General features: G+C 40.1%; 1 protein-coding gene across 1 annotated transcript in view; it reads left to right on the top strand.

Annotated features, from left to right (window-relative positions):
* Dpp4 (dipeptidyl peptidase 4) overlaps positions 1-14,218 on the top strand; it is an 87,294-nt gene that overhangs the window by 59,914 nt on the left and 13,162 nt on the right. Inside the window, exons 16-22 of the mRNA XM_037204421.1 lie at positions 321-442; positions 1,965-2,012; positions 2,245-2,343; positions 4,827-4,896; positions 6,258-6,452; positions 9,975-10,029; positions 13,178-13,340. Coding sequence (XP_037060316.1) covers positions 321-442; positions 1,965-2,012; positions 2,245-2,343; positions 4,827-4,896; positions 6,258-6,452; positions 9,975-10,029; positions 13,178-13,340 — 752 coding nt within the window. The remainder of the gene's footprint in view (positions 1-320; positions 443-1,964; positions 2,013-2,244; positions 2,344-4,826; positions 4,897-6,257; positions 6,453-9,974; positions 10,030-13,177; positions 13,341-14,218) is intronic.

Below are 14,218 nucleotides of genomic sequence, written 5' to 3'. Positions count from 1 at the left end.
CTCTCTCTCTCTCTCTCTCTCTCTCTCTCCTTGTCCTAACTAATATTACACTGGAATTGTTATAAATACTTCTACTTCTTCTCTTTATCAGTCATATATATAACCAAAACAGTGAATTTTTTAGGTGTTTACTGGCATTTCCTAAAAATGGGAGATTGAGGTTATTGTGAATTAATGCATGTGCTTTATGACAAAGAGATAGAATCTGGAGGGTTGCTTTGGCAGTCTGATTCCACTGAAACCAGAGCATGACATTATTTAGTTTCTTCCTTTTGCATAGCCTTTGATGAAGCAATTAATCAGCACCGCTGGTTTTACAGAATTCAACTTACTGACCACACCAATGTGAAGTGCCTTAGTTGTGACCTGGATGCAGAAAGATGTCAGTATTATTCGGTGTCATTTAGCAAAGAGGCAAAATTCTATCTGCTGAGATGTTTGGGTAAGTTTGCAGCATCTGTGAGGAAGAGCAGATGACTGGCCTGTGGGAGCTCCTGTCCTTACTGCCTTGGAGAAGGCAGTCCTAAGGGCTTCCTCTCAGCACCTAGCCTTTCTTCTCTGCTCAGCCCTTTTGTTAGGCACCCTCAAAGACACCTCAGTCCCTTTCTACCCAGTCATATCATGTGATGTGTGCACATTATCTTTTCTTCCCTCTAAGTTCACTCTTATACACCTACATGTTACAGGTTTTAAATGATTGTTTTATGCATTTGCCCCTTAGCTTAATAAGAAACAGTGAGTGGCGCCTGTCACCCAGAACACTCACTGCTCTGTCCTCTATTAACATTGCTACTGTTAATATTTATTACAAGTCAAGAAGCTTGGGTCAGGGAAGGCACAATGGCAGATTCTATTCACACAGTAAGTTCAAAGTACTCTCACAGACTTCTCCTGAGTCCCCCCTTCTAAAGCTGTGCCAGGCTGCTTCTCAAAATGAGAAAGAATCAAAATATTCTAGAAAGAATAGTCAATGGCAAAAGGGGACTTCAAACTACTTATCCTGGTCTCTTCTCACTGCTGTATTTTGTATTATGATGCATTTCTTTAGTGTTCTTTACTATGGCTACATTTTGCCGTCATTTCTTGAGTGTGTGCTAACAGTGTGCTAAAAGCTTAATATTTATGATCTTATTTAAACCTTAATAAAACTTCTCAAAGTTTTATCACATATTATCCTCATTTTATATGAAGGGATACCGACATGTAGACACATTGGCCTAACTCACCCAGCGCGTCAGGCAGGATGCAAACCCAGGTCTAGCAGTGCCTACACTGAGGTTTTTCAAGCAAATATAAAAATTAAATATGTCATTTAAATGCATCAAAATCAAGGAGCTCACAAGATAGTTTGCTCTACACTATCTTCCACTCCACAGCTACCACAGTTGGGATAAATAGTGAAGATTCGGGCTTGTGAGAAAAACACTTCTGAATGCCAGGAAGAAGCTGCTTATCCAAGTCAGGCACCGCAGGTGTGCCGCCTGGTTCCCAGACTCTTCTGAGTGGGTCCCCTGATGGGGTGAGAGGGGACTCGCCTCCTCTAGGTGAAGCTGGCTCCAGAGCTCTGCCCACTCACCCTCCAAGGTGTACAGGGCTTGAGAGGTGGTGTGGTCAGTATGGGGGGGTGGGCAGACAGAGAGTGGAGAAGGTCATTTCAGCTGGCTGGTGAGGAAACTGGTCATGGAGATGGTAACCTGCCCAAGATGTCCAGCAGGGCAGAGGTCCGTTACCTACACCCTTTACCTGAGACCCGTGCCTTTCCAGGAATTCATCCCTCACTTGATTGCAATTAGTTTTAAGAAAAAAAAGTGGAAGGTGGGGGGTGAGGAGGAAACAGTTAAGCTTTCTATCTCCTACCATAACTCTTTTGTGTTCTGTCCAACAGTAATAGCTGATCTGTTTGAGAGCTCGTACATGCATGCTCTACTCATCTAAAACATATTTTTCACTGATTATATTCACAGGCCCCGGTCTGCCCCGCTATTCTCTGCATCGGAGCGCTGATCACAAAGGTAGTTGGTTACAATTCGCCCTCCACTGGCTTGCAGGAAAGCTCAGGTCAATGGGACCGACATGAGAAGTTTTCCCTTGGCTTTAGTGTTTTAACAATGAGTTGGGCCCAAGCCTTCCTCCCTGAAGCATGCACATCCCAGCTGCTGCACAGCACACTTGCTCACTGAGGCATCATGTGATCTAAGTTCTTTGCACTATTATGAGTTATTGCTGTTTCATATGTTTGTTTAGAGCTACGAGTCCTGGAAGACAATTCTGCTTTGGATAAAATGTTGCAGGATGTCCAAATGCCTTCAAAAAAATTGGACTTCATTGTTTTGAATGGAACAAGTAAGTTAAATTTCTTTTGGAATAGTATTTTTCATGGAAATAATAATAAAATATAAATAATGTGACCATTTGGTCTGAAAATATGTACTTTTTGCTGTATAAAGCTAAATAAACAGGTTATTTTTTCCCATGAAACAATCTATCACAAGAACTACTACTTTTGCTTTTTCGTGTCTTAAAATAGGACTCTCCATAAAATGCATTCTGTCGAGAGAGCAGTGGGGGGATGCACTATTGATGGGTCAGTTCATTCAGTTAGTTAAGTCTGCTTTACTGGTAAACACTAATTGTAAAGACATAATGGCTGAGTGAAATTACACCTGATACATTTTATCTTTGAACTATAGAGTTATAAAATACTTCAGATGATTACGATAACATTTGAGGCTGTTTTTTGAAGTGTTTAAACTTCAGGGTTTTTGGGGGGTGGGGGAGGGCGGGTAATTCTTCTGTCCTCTTTCTGTTTCCCAGTTAGCTCAGGACAGGGTGTGGCGTAAGCATGGATACACTCAGGGACCACTGGTCTGGATGTAAAAAAAAGAATAATCTGTTCATTTGAACTAGAAATGCTTGTTTCTATTCAGTTCCTTTCCCCACTAAGAAATAACAACTTATGGGAAAGGGAGAAATAAGACCTAATTGATAGAGTTTCATCTTTAAATTTACCATAGAGAGAAATATGGAGCTTAAGTGGTGGCTCAGCAGTTGGAAGCAGGTCCTGCTCCTGCAGGGCCCCTACCTGAGTTCACTTCCCAGCACTCATATCTGGTGGTTTACAAACCATGTGTAACTCCAGCTACAGGAACTCCAACACCCTCTGCTGGATTCCCAGGGCACCTGTTCTCACTTGGTCACACCCACACACAGAGACACATGGACACATAACTTAAACTAATAAAAATAAAATATTTTAAAAGGGGAAATGAAAAAAAAATTATTCAATTCCTGTCATTTGTAAATAGTAGGACAGGCCCTGGAAAGCAGAGCCACACAGAATAACTTAGCATGCAGCTCAAAGTGAGTGTGCATGTGAGTCACCAGAGCCCTTGCTAACAGGCGCCTTCTGACCCAGCAGGGGGCCACTGCTCCCTGTCCCTGAGATGTCTTGAATGTTAAGAGCTCATTTTGACAGCCCGGTGCAGGGTTCTGCAGTCAATATGGAGATGTGTTTCTATTTCTGTAGGCACACAGCGGGGAGTCCTTAGGGCCAGCGAGGCCACATGGTTAAAAGGAAATTTTCCTAGGGATTGGAGGAGCCCACTGACAGAATGAGAGGGGGGCCCACTAGGCTGTAGTCTTTTGCACAACCGGAAAGCCTGGACTGAGACAGGGCCTGAGAGAAGAGAACAGGGAGGGGAGATCTTGAGCCCGGGAAGAACTCCTCCTCACAGCAAAATTGCACATTTAAAAAAAAAAAAAAAAAAAAAAAGGAGTTAAAACATCCCCACTAACCAACTAGCGTTGGCCAGACAAGATTGAATAGTGATGGGTGTGTGGATTAAAAATATCACTCAGCTTGGCTAATAGTTTAATGTTTGATTAAAATTATAATAGAAAAATTAAAATTTTTCTTCTTACTGATACATTGAATGAAATGCACGAAAACTATTAGTAAAATATAAATTGAAGACAAGCCTACCTATATTGGACTACTGAATCTTTCTTTTCTCCTTAACCAAAATCATTATAAAATCAATCAATAAACAAAAAGGAAAGTCGAGGTAAGAAACACGTCTCGAGATCAGAATTATTTTGAGCCTGCAGTTTAAATCTTCCTGGATATGCAGAATTCTATTTAGGTTTATTACTCTTATTTATTTTGAGAGCAAAGAAAACTGATTCGTTGTTGTTTTGAGATAAATTTTTATTAAACTGATATTAAATCAAGCACAGGAGTTTAAAAAAGGACCCAGGGAAGAGCACACAGAATGTGCAAAGCAGTTTGCTCCACAGAAGCCGTTTCCATTCTGTGAAAGACTCAGCTGAAAATGGAACTCTGCTTTGCGGTCTGGGGTGGCAATAGGAATTATCAAAACGCTATTAAATCAGAATGTTAAAAGAGAGTTATGGTCGACTACAAATTCTAAACAGCTTCAAGGAAATTCAAGAAGAGGAAAACATTTGGGAGGAAAATTTAGAACATAAACAAGCTAGATAAGTAGAGAAGATGCCAGAGAACAGAAGCATAAAAACAAAACATTAGGAATCCTAAAACGCACTTGTATTTTACAAGGCACCGATGGATTTCATGGCTGTATTAGAAATAAATTAATCATTTTACCACCAGAATAACTAGCATTTATGAACCAAAACCAGAGTGCTTTATGTCTTAAAAACATAATCCTAAGCTGATCTTTTCCTTTTTTTTTTCTATCTAATTTAACAAACTGTTAAACTCTAGACACGACATTACTGAGAAATCAGGAATGAAATCTCACACTAATAATTATGTTTAACACTAATTAATCCTTCTGTTTGTTTAGGATTTTGGTATCAAATGATCTTGCCTCCCCACTTTGATAAATCCAAGAAATATCCTCTACTCTTAGAAGTGTAAGTATTCAAGAGGGGATCATTTAGCAGCTGTCTGCCGTGCTTCTCAGTGGGTCTAGATTAATGAAATATCCTGCCTGCATCGCTGAGCACTGTTCTCTCCTCCCACTCTGTCCTCACAAATCCATCCTGTGTTTTCTCCTGACTTGATGGACAGACATTTCTCTCTGTCATAATCATGTGGTTTGCTTTGCTTCCCAAAAGTTTACGGGAGTCCCACTGGGGTTTCCAAATCCTCACCTCCTTCCTTTCTTCCTTCCTTCCTTCTGGGCATCTTAACAAGCTAGAGACGGGCACTTTCAATCTACCAAATTTTCTGTCATTGACGAGGCCAAGGAATTTCATGTTACAGAAAAATGTTTACTCATATATGAATGCATGAATATGTTCTCCTGCTTAAATTTAGAATGCTACATCATCCAGTTTAAAATTAAAATAATGTGATATTTTGTTGAAATGAAAGTTCTTTTAACTTCCATCTCTAAGAAGAGGCAAGAACACGTTGGTAGAAGCATGCACGCAGGACTTGCCTGTTGTTTGTGAGGTTGAGACAGCCAATGAGTAGGAGACAGATGAGTTAGGAGGGAGCTATTATTAGAGAAGATCTGTGTGTACTCTGGAGTCATGTAGACTGTGCAGAGATGACATTGAAATAAGATGCCATGAGCTATAGGGATCATCTCTTAGTACACCAAGGAGTTGATAAAGGCTGTACCCATGATGACATGTGTCAGATTTGAGGCTATAAAGATTGCAAATACAAGATGTTAAAATTTGTGTAGTGCTGAATGGCATACCTATTTCAAGTTTATATTTCTTTATCCTTGAGGTTGTAAGTACTAGCATCTTCATACGCTGGTCCTTTCTACCTGATTTAGAGTCTTAGTGTGAGCAACAGCATACAAGTTCCTTAGGAAAATGCAAAGCATGGGATGCTGCAGTCGGGGTCCTTAAGAAAAATCACAACCTAAGAATAAATGTATAGACTGGGAATGTTTCTGAACTGGGATGTAAAGCTACACTAATTATCATTGTTATTTTTATAAGACAATTTCCCATATCCCCACTATTTGATGAATTACTTCTTCTATTTCTAAGATTACACAATACTTGAAATGTAGAACATGTTTGACAGTAATGTTCAAATACAAGTCTTAATGATGTATTTAAAGGAAACATACAGCCTTAATGGTCATGTTGCCAAATTTAAAGGACCCATTCTTGATAACCCAATGGTTATTATGATTTTCAGGCTCTTGATTGAGAAAGATGCATATATCTGGTCCATAGAAGAAAAATGCAAGCATTCTTTATTTAATTTGGGAAAGCAATAAAGTCTTACAAGGTGGAACTTTTCACAGATATGCAGGTCCCTGTAGTCAAAAAGCAGATGCCGCCTTCAGACTCAACTGGGCCACTTACCTTGCAAGTACAGAAAACATCATAGTAGCTAGCTTTGATGGCAGAGGAAGTGGTTACCAAGGAGATAAGATCATGCACGCAATCAACAGAAGACTGGGAACACTAGAAGTTGAAGATCAAATTGAAGCAGCTAGGTAAGTGACTAGAGATGAACTCAAACATCATTTACTGTTCTCCTTATTTCTTTCTTTCTTTATTTGTAAAATGTGAAGAATGTGAGGATGCTCGGGGTGAATGTGTAATTCTTCTTTCCTGTAGGTTTTTAATGCAGATAATATATTTAGATAAAAACATGTGTCATTATAGATTTCTTTGAAATTTTGTTTGTTTGCTTTTTGTTGTTTTTCAAGACAGGGTTTTTCTATGTAGTTTTGGTGCCTGTCCTGGAGCTCGCTCTGTAGACCAGGCTGGCCTCGAACTCACAGAGATCCGCCTGACTCTGCCTCCCAAGTGCTGGGATTAAAGGCGTGCACCACTGCCACCCGGATTCTTTTTAAATTTTAAGAAGGCATTTCCCAAGTTTCTTTTTGTATATGACTAGAGAAAGGGAGCTAGCATAGACACTACTGTCATCTAAGAGTGGAGACTGGTGATCCATAGAACACATGGGTAAACTGAGGGATGAGTGTACCATGTTGGTCAGACTTTCAGTTGCTGTGATAAGATATCTGGTAGAAGGAACTTGAAGGAACAAGAAGATGGGTTCATTTGGAACTATGGTTTGAGAGATTTCAGCCCACTGTCCTAGACTGATTAGTTAGGGACAACTGCAGTGGTTTCTTCTATGTATTTTACTGACAACTTACACCTTTTAATTGCAGCTGGCAATTATTGTGCACACACTGAAGGCTAGGCAGTCCTGAAATTTCCTCTCCTTTAAACCCAGCCTCCCACAAGGTCTTAGGGCATGGGCCAAAGGTAGACAAGTCCTTCGCTTCAGTTAAGGCAAATAACCTTTGGTTCAACTCTTAATCAAGTCCTTTTCCCCCATCCAACTCCCAAAGAGCAGCATTTGCTGCCTGCATTCCTATCCGCACCCCGATTTCCTGAGCCTCCCACCACAATCACTCATTAACCTCTGCCAACATCATTCTTGCTGGCTCCTTCAAACCAATTCTATAAATTTCTCTTTCAAACTAGTTACAAAGGTTTCTGAACTACAAGATCTGATAAGTCACAGCAATGACCCTATCTATCTCTTCAGACCAATATTCGATGTCAGAGAGGTTTTCACTGCAATTATAAAACCATAGATAGAACAACATTGAAGGAGGAATTATTTATTCTGGACCAGGGTTTCCGAGATTTCCTCCAGAAGTCCTTGGCTCTGTTGCTTCTGGGCCCATGGTGAGGTAGAAAATCACTTGTGGTGAGCCTACTTGCCTCATAGTATAGCAGAAAGAGCTTTCTCTTCTCCCCAGTTTTATTCCTTCCCAGCCCTAGCTGATGGGAAGATGCTGTTCACAATTAAGGGTGGGCCTTCCCCTGTTGGTTATTTGCCCATAGACACATGTAGCCGTTTCTCAGTACAACTAAATTGAAAATTGAATTTAACCATCACACTAGGTGAACATCTGACCAAATGGTTGAGCCCATCCCTTATAGTCAAAACTAAGTGATAGAGAAGTTGAATGTACATTAACCCTGTAGGGAGTCATAACTATGAAGCCTAAAATATAGCTCCTACAGCCTTTGTAAGGGGAACTCTTTTATTTTTGGAAAGTTGTAGGACACAACTGAGCTGCTATGAATCACAATTATAAGGGCTTCCTTAAGTATGAACACCATCTCACGCTGGCCTTCCCACAAAGAAATATAAACTGATGTGTTTTGGATGGAAAGGAGAGGAGCATCCTATGGTAGGCACATGGCTTTGAGCTGTGGAGCAGCCCTGGGAGGCGGATATTCTTAACACGTGTTTCAAGTAAAGAAATAGAACTTGTCAGGGTGAAGCAGGCTTGGAATCCAGCCCATTCCAGCTCTTCTGTTCCACTGCATCCGGCTGGTAAATTGGATGTGTAACATTTGAGTTGCCGGCCACTTGCACAGGTGTTTGGAGAAGGCTAATAAACAGGTGGTTTAAGACAGTGTTGTAAAATTATAGACCCAGAAATGCAGAGTGATCCAAGGATGATCAGTGTGTTGAGAAAAATAAATACCTTCAAGGAAAATTCATCAAAGAAAAGAAAAAGAGGTTAGATAAATATTCCTAAGTGAATGAAATTCCCTCATGCCAAAGTTAATTACTGACCATTTTTTTTAAAAATGTAAAAGAAATTTTAGATTAAAGAAAGAATAAACTAGAGGTTTCGCTGTTGTAAAAATAAATTTTTATCTATCAAGACTGGTCATCTCTCTATGAAAGGGGGCCACAAGCACATGAACTTGAGTTCTAAAAGTGTTAAAATTACCGAATTCAATATTTATAAAACAAAACCTGTTTAAGACAATATTGACAGGCAGTATTTCCTATACAATGGAACACTGTTACAGCAACTAAGAACTAAACACAGCAACACAAGTGAATCTCAAAATAAAGTTCAGTGAAAGAAGCCAGGCACCAATGTTTATGCGAAGTTCAAAATCAAGTACAAACAGGGGGATGTTTATGTTTATGGAATGCAGCAAAAAGAAACATTTTAGTTTACTTTCCCTTTTCAGACAGGGGAATGACCAGGGGCGTTGGAGAGGCCTTCTTGGTAAAGGTGTATCACCCTGTGCAATCATGGCTCAGCCCCTGTTGATAAAGCCTCTGTATTTAAAGAGGCTAATTGACCAGGAGAGGAGTAGAGAAGTGCTCTTAATTTGTTCCTGTATCACTTGACTTTGCAGCCTTGGGCAGGCATCACCAATTGAAAACAGAATCAACTGTCCATTAATGCAAAGACCTCCACACCTCCCAGGATACCACAAAATTGTGCATTCTATTTGCTAGACTTCCTTATGTTTTAAGAAAAAAATGACTTGATTTATGGATAAGATTAGGAAATAGATGCATAAAACAAAGTTCTTTTTTTTTTTTTTTAAACCTGGATTTTAACTCCTGACACAGTTTGGTGGCGAAGATGGTCCTTAATCCATCAAAGAAAATATACTTTCCCTTAATGGTGCTTAGCTACTAATCAACACCCAGTACAGGATTTGATTTAGATGTTGGTATTTAAATTCTCAGGTAAGAGTCCAGAGACAATTCTAAGCCCTACTCAGCTGTTCTCCCTGACCTTGTCTTTTTCTATCACAGGGGCTAACCACTTTCAAGCTGAAAAACATCTGGAGAGATTTAAATTCAATTATGTAAAGAAAAGTGCATCTGGGCTGCAAATTTTTATATAAAGCTGTGAAAAAAACTGCCAGGATTTGTTTTCTGTGAATCATGTACACACACACACACACACACACACACACACACACAGAGAGAGAGAGAGAGAGAGAGAGAGAGAGAGAGAGAGAGAGAGAGAGAGAGAATTTTATGGACTGTAGTTCTGATATTAGCATGGTAGACGTTTATCTCAGGTGTTTTTGATTGCTGACCCTGGTCCCTCTTAGTTTGTATTAAATGAAGGAGATAACAAGTGTCAGGCCTTCACAGTTGTGCAGTTAGCTTAGTTTTCTATACACAGTGGAAAACTGATTTGTTAACTTTTCTGGCTTTTTAGACAATTTTTAAAAATGGGATTTGTGGACAGCAAACGGATTGCAATTTGGGGCTGGGTGAGTAGCTTGTTTAATTTATATGTTATTTTTTTTTTTGACTCATGGATTTGTATGCACTCCTTAGTGAATACAGCCCAGTGCAGGTTAAGTTTTTTTGCATGCAAATATTTGGAGATAAAAATCACGTCTGTTGAGTCTTGGGCCTCGGAACAGCAGGCTTCCAGAATGTCTACTGAGCTAGACATGTACCTCTGTTCATAATGATGAGATAAGGAGCCCAGATCAAGAGCAGGGAAGGAAGAAGGAGGTGGGCAAAAGAGGAAAAAAGAGAAAGGCATGGGGGGAGAAAAGCTTATTAATCAGCAAAGGTTTGTGGTTTATTGTTTTTATTTATTATTTTCTTTAATTTGTATATATGGTCACCAGGGTCCACTAAATGTCCCCTGCGTTCTTATCTCTCGTGATCAAATAGGCGAAGCCTGAAACAGTTAGAGAAAATTTCCCTAGCACAGTGTGCAATCAAGTCCTTTAAGGGGCAGGATACTGCCAAGCAATAAAGCTCAAATTTCAAGCGCACCTCCTATGATACCACATGCTATTTCTATATCTGCTGAAAGAAGTGCACAGATGCGCTGTGGTCATAACGCAATGTATGATTAGTAACGACAGATAGTGCGAAGTTCTGAGTGTTCATGCGAGTAGAGAATATTAGTGTTCGTGAACACGCCCCGCGACTACGGGCTAACGAACTGCACTGGACTGCTCCTTTTAATTCCTATTACATGCCAGTAAAAACCCAATGTAATTCTGATTGGGTCCTATTTCTTCACACTTAGTCATATCGAGGGTAGGAGAATAAGGGTGAAACCGTGCCTTCCGATCAGCACATGATATGGATATCGTGCGCTATGGTGATTCGGGCTGCATGGACACGCACAGTCAGGCTGGCACGATGTACAATCTCCTCTGTGCAGGATAACCACGCCTGTGGAACACCCGATCCTCGTGTCCACGAATAGTGGGTATTACTGCGTGAACCTCCGCTGGTGTCATATTGACCAAGACAGAATATTAGTTTGGACGCGAGAAGTATGCACTAGAACATCGAGAGAGACAACAAGAAATTACCACACGAGAAGACATGCCAATACTCCTAGTATTTCTTTAGTATGTACCAATAAGAGACCTGTTCTCTGACCTATGGAAGAGGTACTAGGTCCGTGTGTCAAGCTTCTTCTCTTTCTTGTCGCGCTTCCTTCATTAATTGCATTTCAGAAAGATTATAAATTGAGCTCGCGCTCTCGATTTCATATATACGAGTGGTGGTGTCTTATTTTGAGTTAATTGTTGCAATGTGAGAGGCGAGCATAAACAACGGACTGGAGTACAGACTTCAGGTTACAGACTGCGCAGTCAGGGAGAGCGAGTTTTGCATTGATAGGTGACCACAGACATCAACGAGGTCTGCAACGGGCATAAACACCCAGCGTCTCAACTCACACCTGATTTCTATATCACAAAACACAGTGCTTTGCCCAAGATTATTTTTGGAAATAATACAGCCTTCTCGTGAAAATAAAATTTTCGTATAATCTTTATTCAATTTGATTTGGGACTTGGTTCCACTATATATAATTTCCCAGAGGAAAGGAATGAGATTAATGTAATCTCTTCCCTTTCATGAGTGACAGGAGGTCAAGATACTAGGATAACGGGTGTCAGAAATGGGAACGAGAAGGACAAGAAACATGCTATGCTCACGATGAGTCTATCAATGGGGTGACTTGTGCCTTTCCCACTGTCGTTTTAGTATAGAATATCAGGTCCCTCGCAATCACCGAGAAGTTCCACCACATCAGCGGCGGGATCATTCTTCTGAACTCCTAATCTTTTCTTAATCTCTTTCGATCACGTGGCCCCTCCCTAGTGTTAAGTCAGAGCACTGATGCAGAAAAGCACCCGAGGGGTGGGCAAGGAGATGCTGTACGTTTTCCTTAATTTCTCTCTTCTGGACCTCAGACCTGAAGTTCCATTATTGCCGTATACCGATAGGGTTGAGACCGGAACCTTGTTTGGTAAAAAAATAGTGCCTCCATTTGATACCGTTATAGTCCATAACACGATTAAACGCACGAGCAGTACCAGTCCTGTAAAAATTCCTGCTTTGAAAGCCTCTCCAAGTCAACGGGAGAGGTCAATGTGACAAAACATTGCCTGTCATTCTCTGTTAAAAACTCTGGCAGCGCTTGCACGTTACGATTTAATCTGCACCACAATGAGTTGTTTTTGTAGATGATTACTTGTTTGTTTGGAAATTAAATTGTTTCTGTTTGGATTGGTTCTGCGTTTCTGGAGACTCTGGTGGTCAACTGAAATCAATAAGTAGTACTCTTTTGGTGAGGTAGAACATGGATTTCAGGCCAATGTACAGAAAGTTCAATTAAATGTACATGACGCTTAATTCAAACAGTACTGAAGGGAGCTTTGATTAGTATGATGTGATAGTGTTCCAAGAAATAATCTAATTTTGCAGCATGAATCGCAAACACGATGAGCGTAGCGTCGCTCTTCAAAAAGACACTTGCTCCTAAAATTTTTCAAACAAGCCTAAACTTCGCTCCCTTGTAGGTATGTGTCTATTTAAAAATATATTAGCTTAAAATTGCTCTATCAAGAGTCTCTAAATATACACACGTAACACTGGTTAGCTAGACGACTAAAAAGACAAAAGTGCGCATTTTGCTCAACAGACAGTTCGAGAGGTCTAGTCAGAATCACGATCGACGTTCGGGCAGAGCGAAAATACTATATCTCATGTCTCTACCATTGAAGAACACTGTCGTCCACAATCATCAACCTATATGACCTAAGCAAGGTCATGTTAAATACGCATTTTGATCTTATTAACATTAATGAGAATAACTCCCGTGAAAAGCTTCACATTACTGTATTTTTCTAACAGTTGTCCTTCTCTAAAGATAACGTAATTTTATAGCGACTGCTTTTCTCGTTTAAGATAAGCGAATATATTCATTATCATTCGAGCTTAGTGCTATATGTATTTTTTAGTAAAATACTAAATACCGAATATTAGGGTAACACCAACCTCTTAATTAGCGAAGAGAAGGGGTAAGTGAGTGGAAAAAGCCAAACAGTCCATATCAGGAGGTGCTTCTAAGAATAGTTCTCAATTTATGCATCCAAGTCAACATTCAGCAAACCAGCAAAAGCCCCATCCCACACAGTGTATGAAGACGATACAACCATAAAAAGAACGATAAAGAACACAGCCACAGAATTCCCGTGGTCGAACATGCGACATATGAGTCCGCGCAGTCGAACACTACAAGTCAACCAAGACACACGGAGTGCTACTTACAGATGAACGAAACATCGATTTCATGCTACGCGTTTCACATTTAACCTCATACCTCTACCTGGCTCATTTTAAGGAGGAAGCTTCTAAAACATCCCCCATAATAGGCAACTAAAGAAACTCAGAATTCAGACAACGACAACAGCCATGATATTGTCTCTAATTCTTCTTAATCAATAAATATCATTTAGCATAAAAAGATAAAAACAAAGCAAACTAAAAATCGCGCAAACCACGAGATTATGAAGGAAACGCCACGACGAACTGACTCTGGGGGAAGATCCACAATGGAAGACAAAGCGTTCAAAACCAGGGCTAAGGAGTAGTAGGGGTGAACTTGTGGCTCATGTAGGTACAGTATGGGATGCACTTGAACGGGGCAGCTTCTTTAAACCTACCACTCTGTACAGCGGATACACACTAGCAGTTAAAACAACAACAATGAAACTGTTTGTGCAGCGAATTCCATCAGTGATACCTTAGGGCAAATATATAATATCGGATTTCATTTTGTTTAAAATTATGTTTAATTACCCCAAGTAGCCAAACCAATTGTGCAACCTGTTATTCCATCACATTTATATATAAAAGAGCTTATGTCAGTTGAGCAGACAGATATTAATGTAATCTGTTCACAGTGCTCAAGTGTTACAGCACAAAACTTGAGACCTCCCCATAAAGTGAGGGGAAACAAGTGCTTGACTTGAATTATGATGAAGTAGCTGTGTCAATATGGACTGTTAACTTAAATTCCTTCTTTTTATCATAGTGAATCTCAACCTGCCTAAAATATAAGGCTTAAGTAAGCCACTAGTAATCGATCGTTCTTAGGTATCTCAAAAGGAGACAGATTATCATAGCATAAGTGTG

Source organism: Peromyscus leucopus, chromosome 4, assembly GCF_004664715.2.
Source record: "Peromyscus leucopus breed LL Stock chromosome 4, UCI_PerLeu_2.1, whole genome shotgun sequence".
In the NCBI taxonomy this organism is placed as follows: Eukaryota; Metazoa; Chordata; class Mammalia; order Rodentia; family Cricetidae; genus Peromyscus; species Peromyscus leucopus.
Note: the sequence above shows the minus strand (reverse complement) of the source record. Positions and strands in the feature narration are given on the sequence as shown.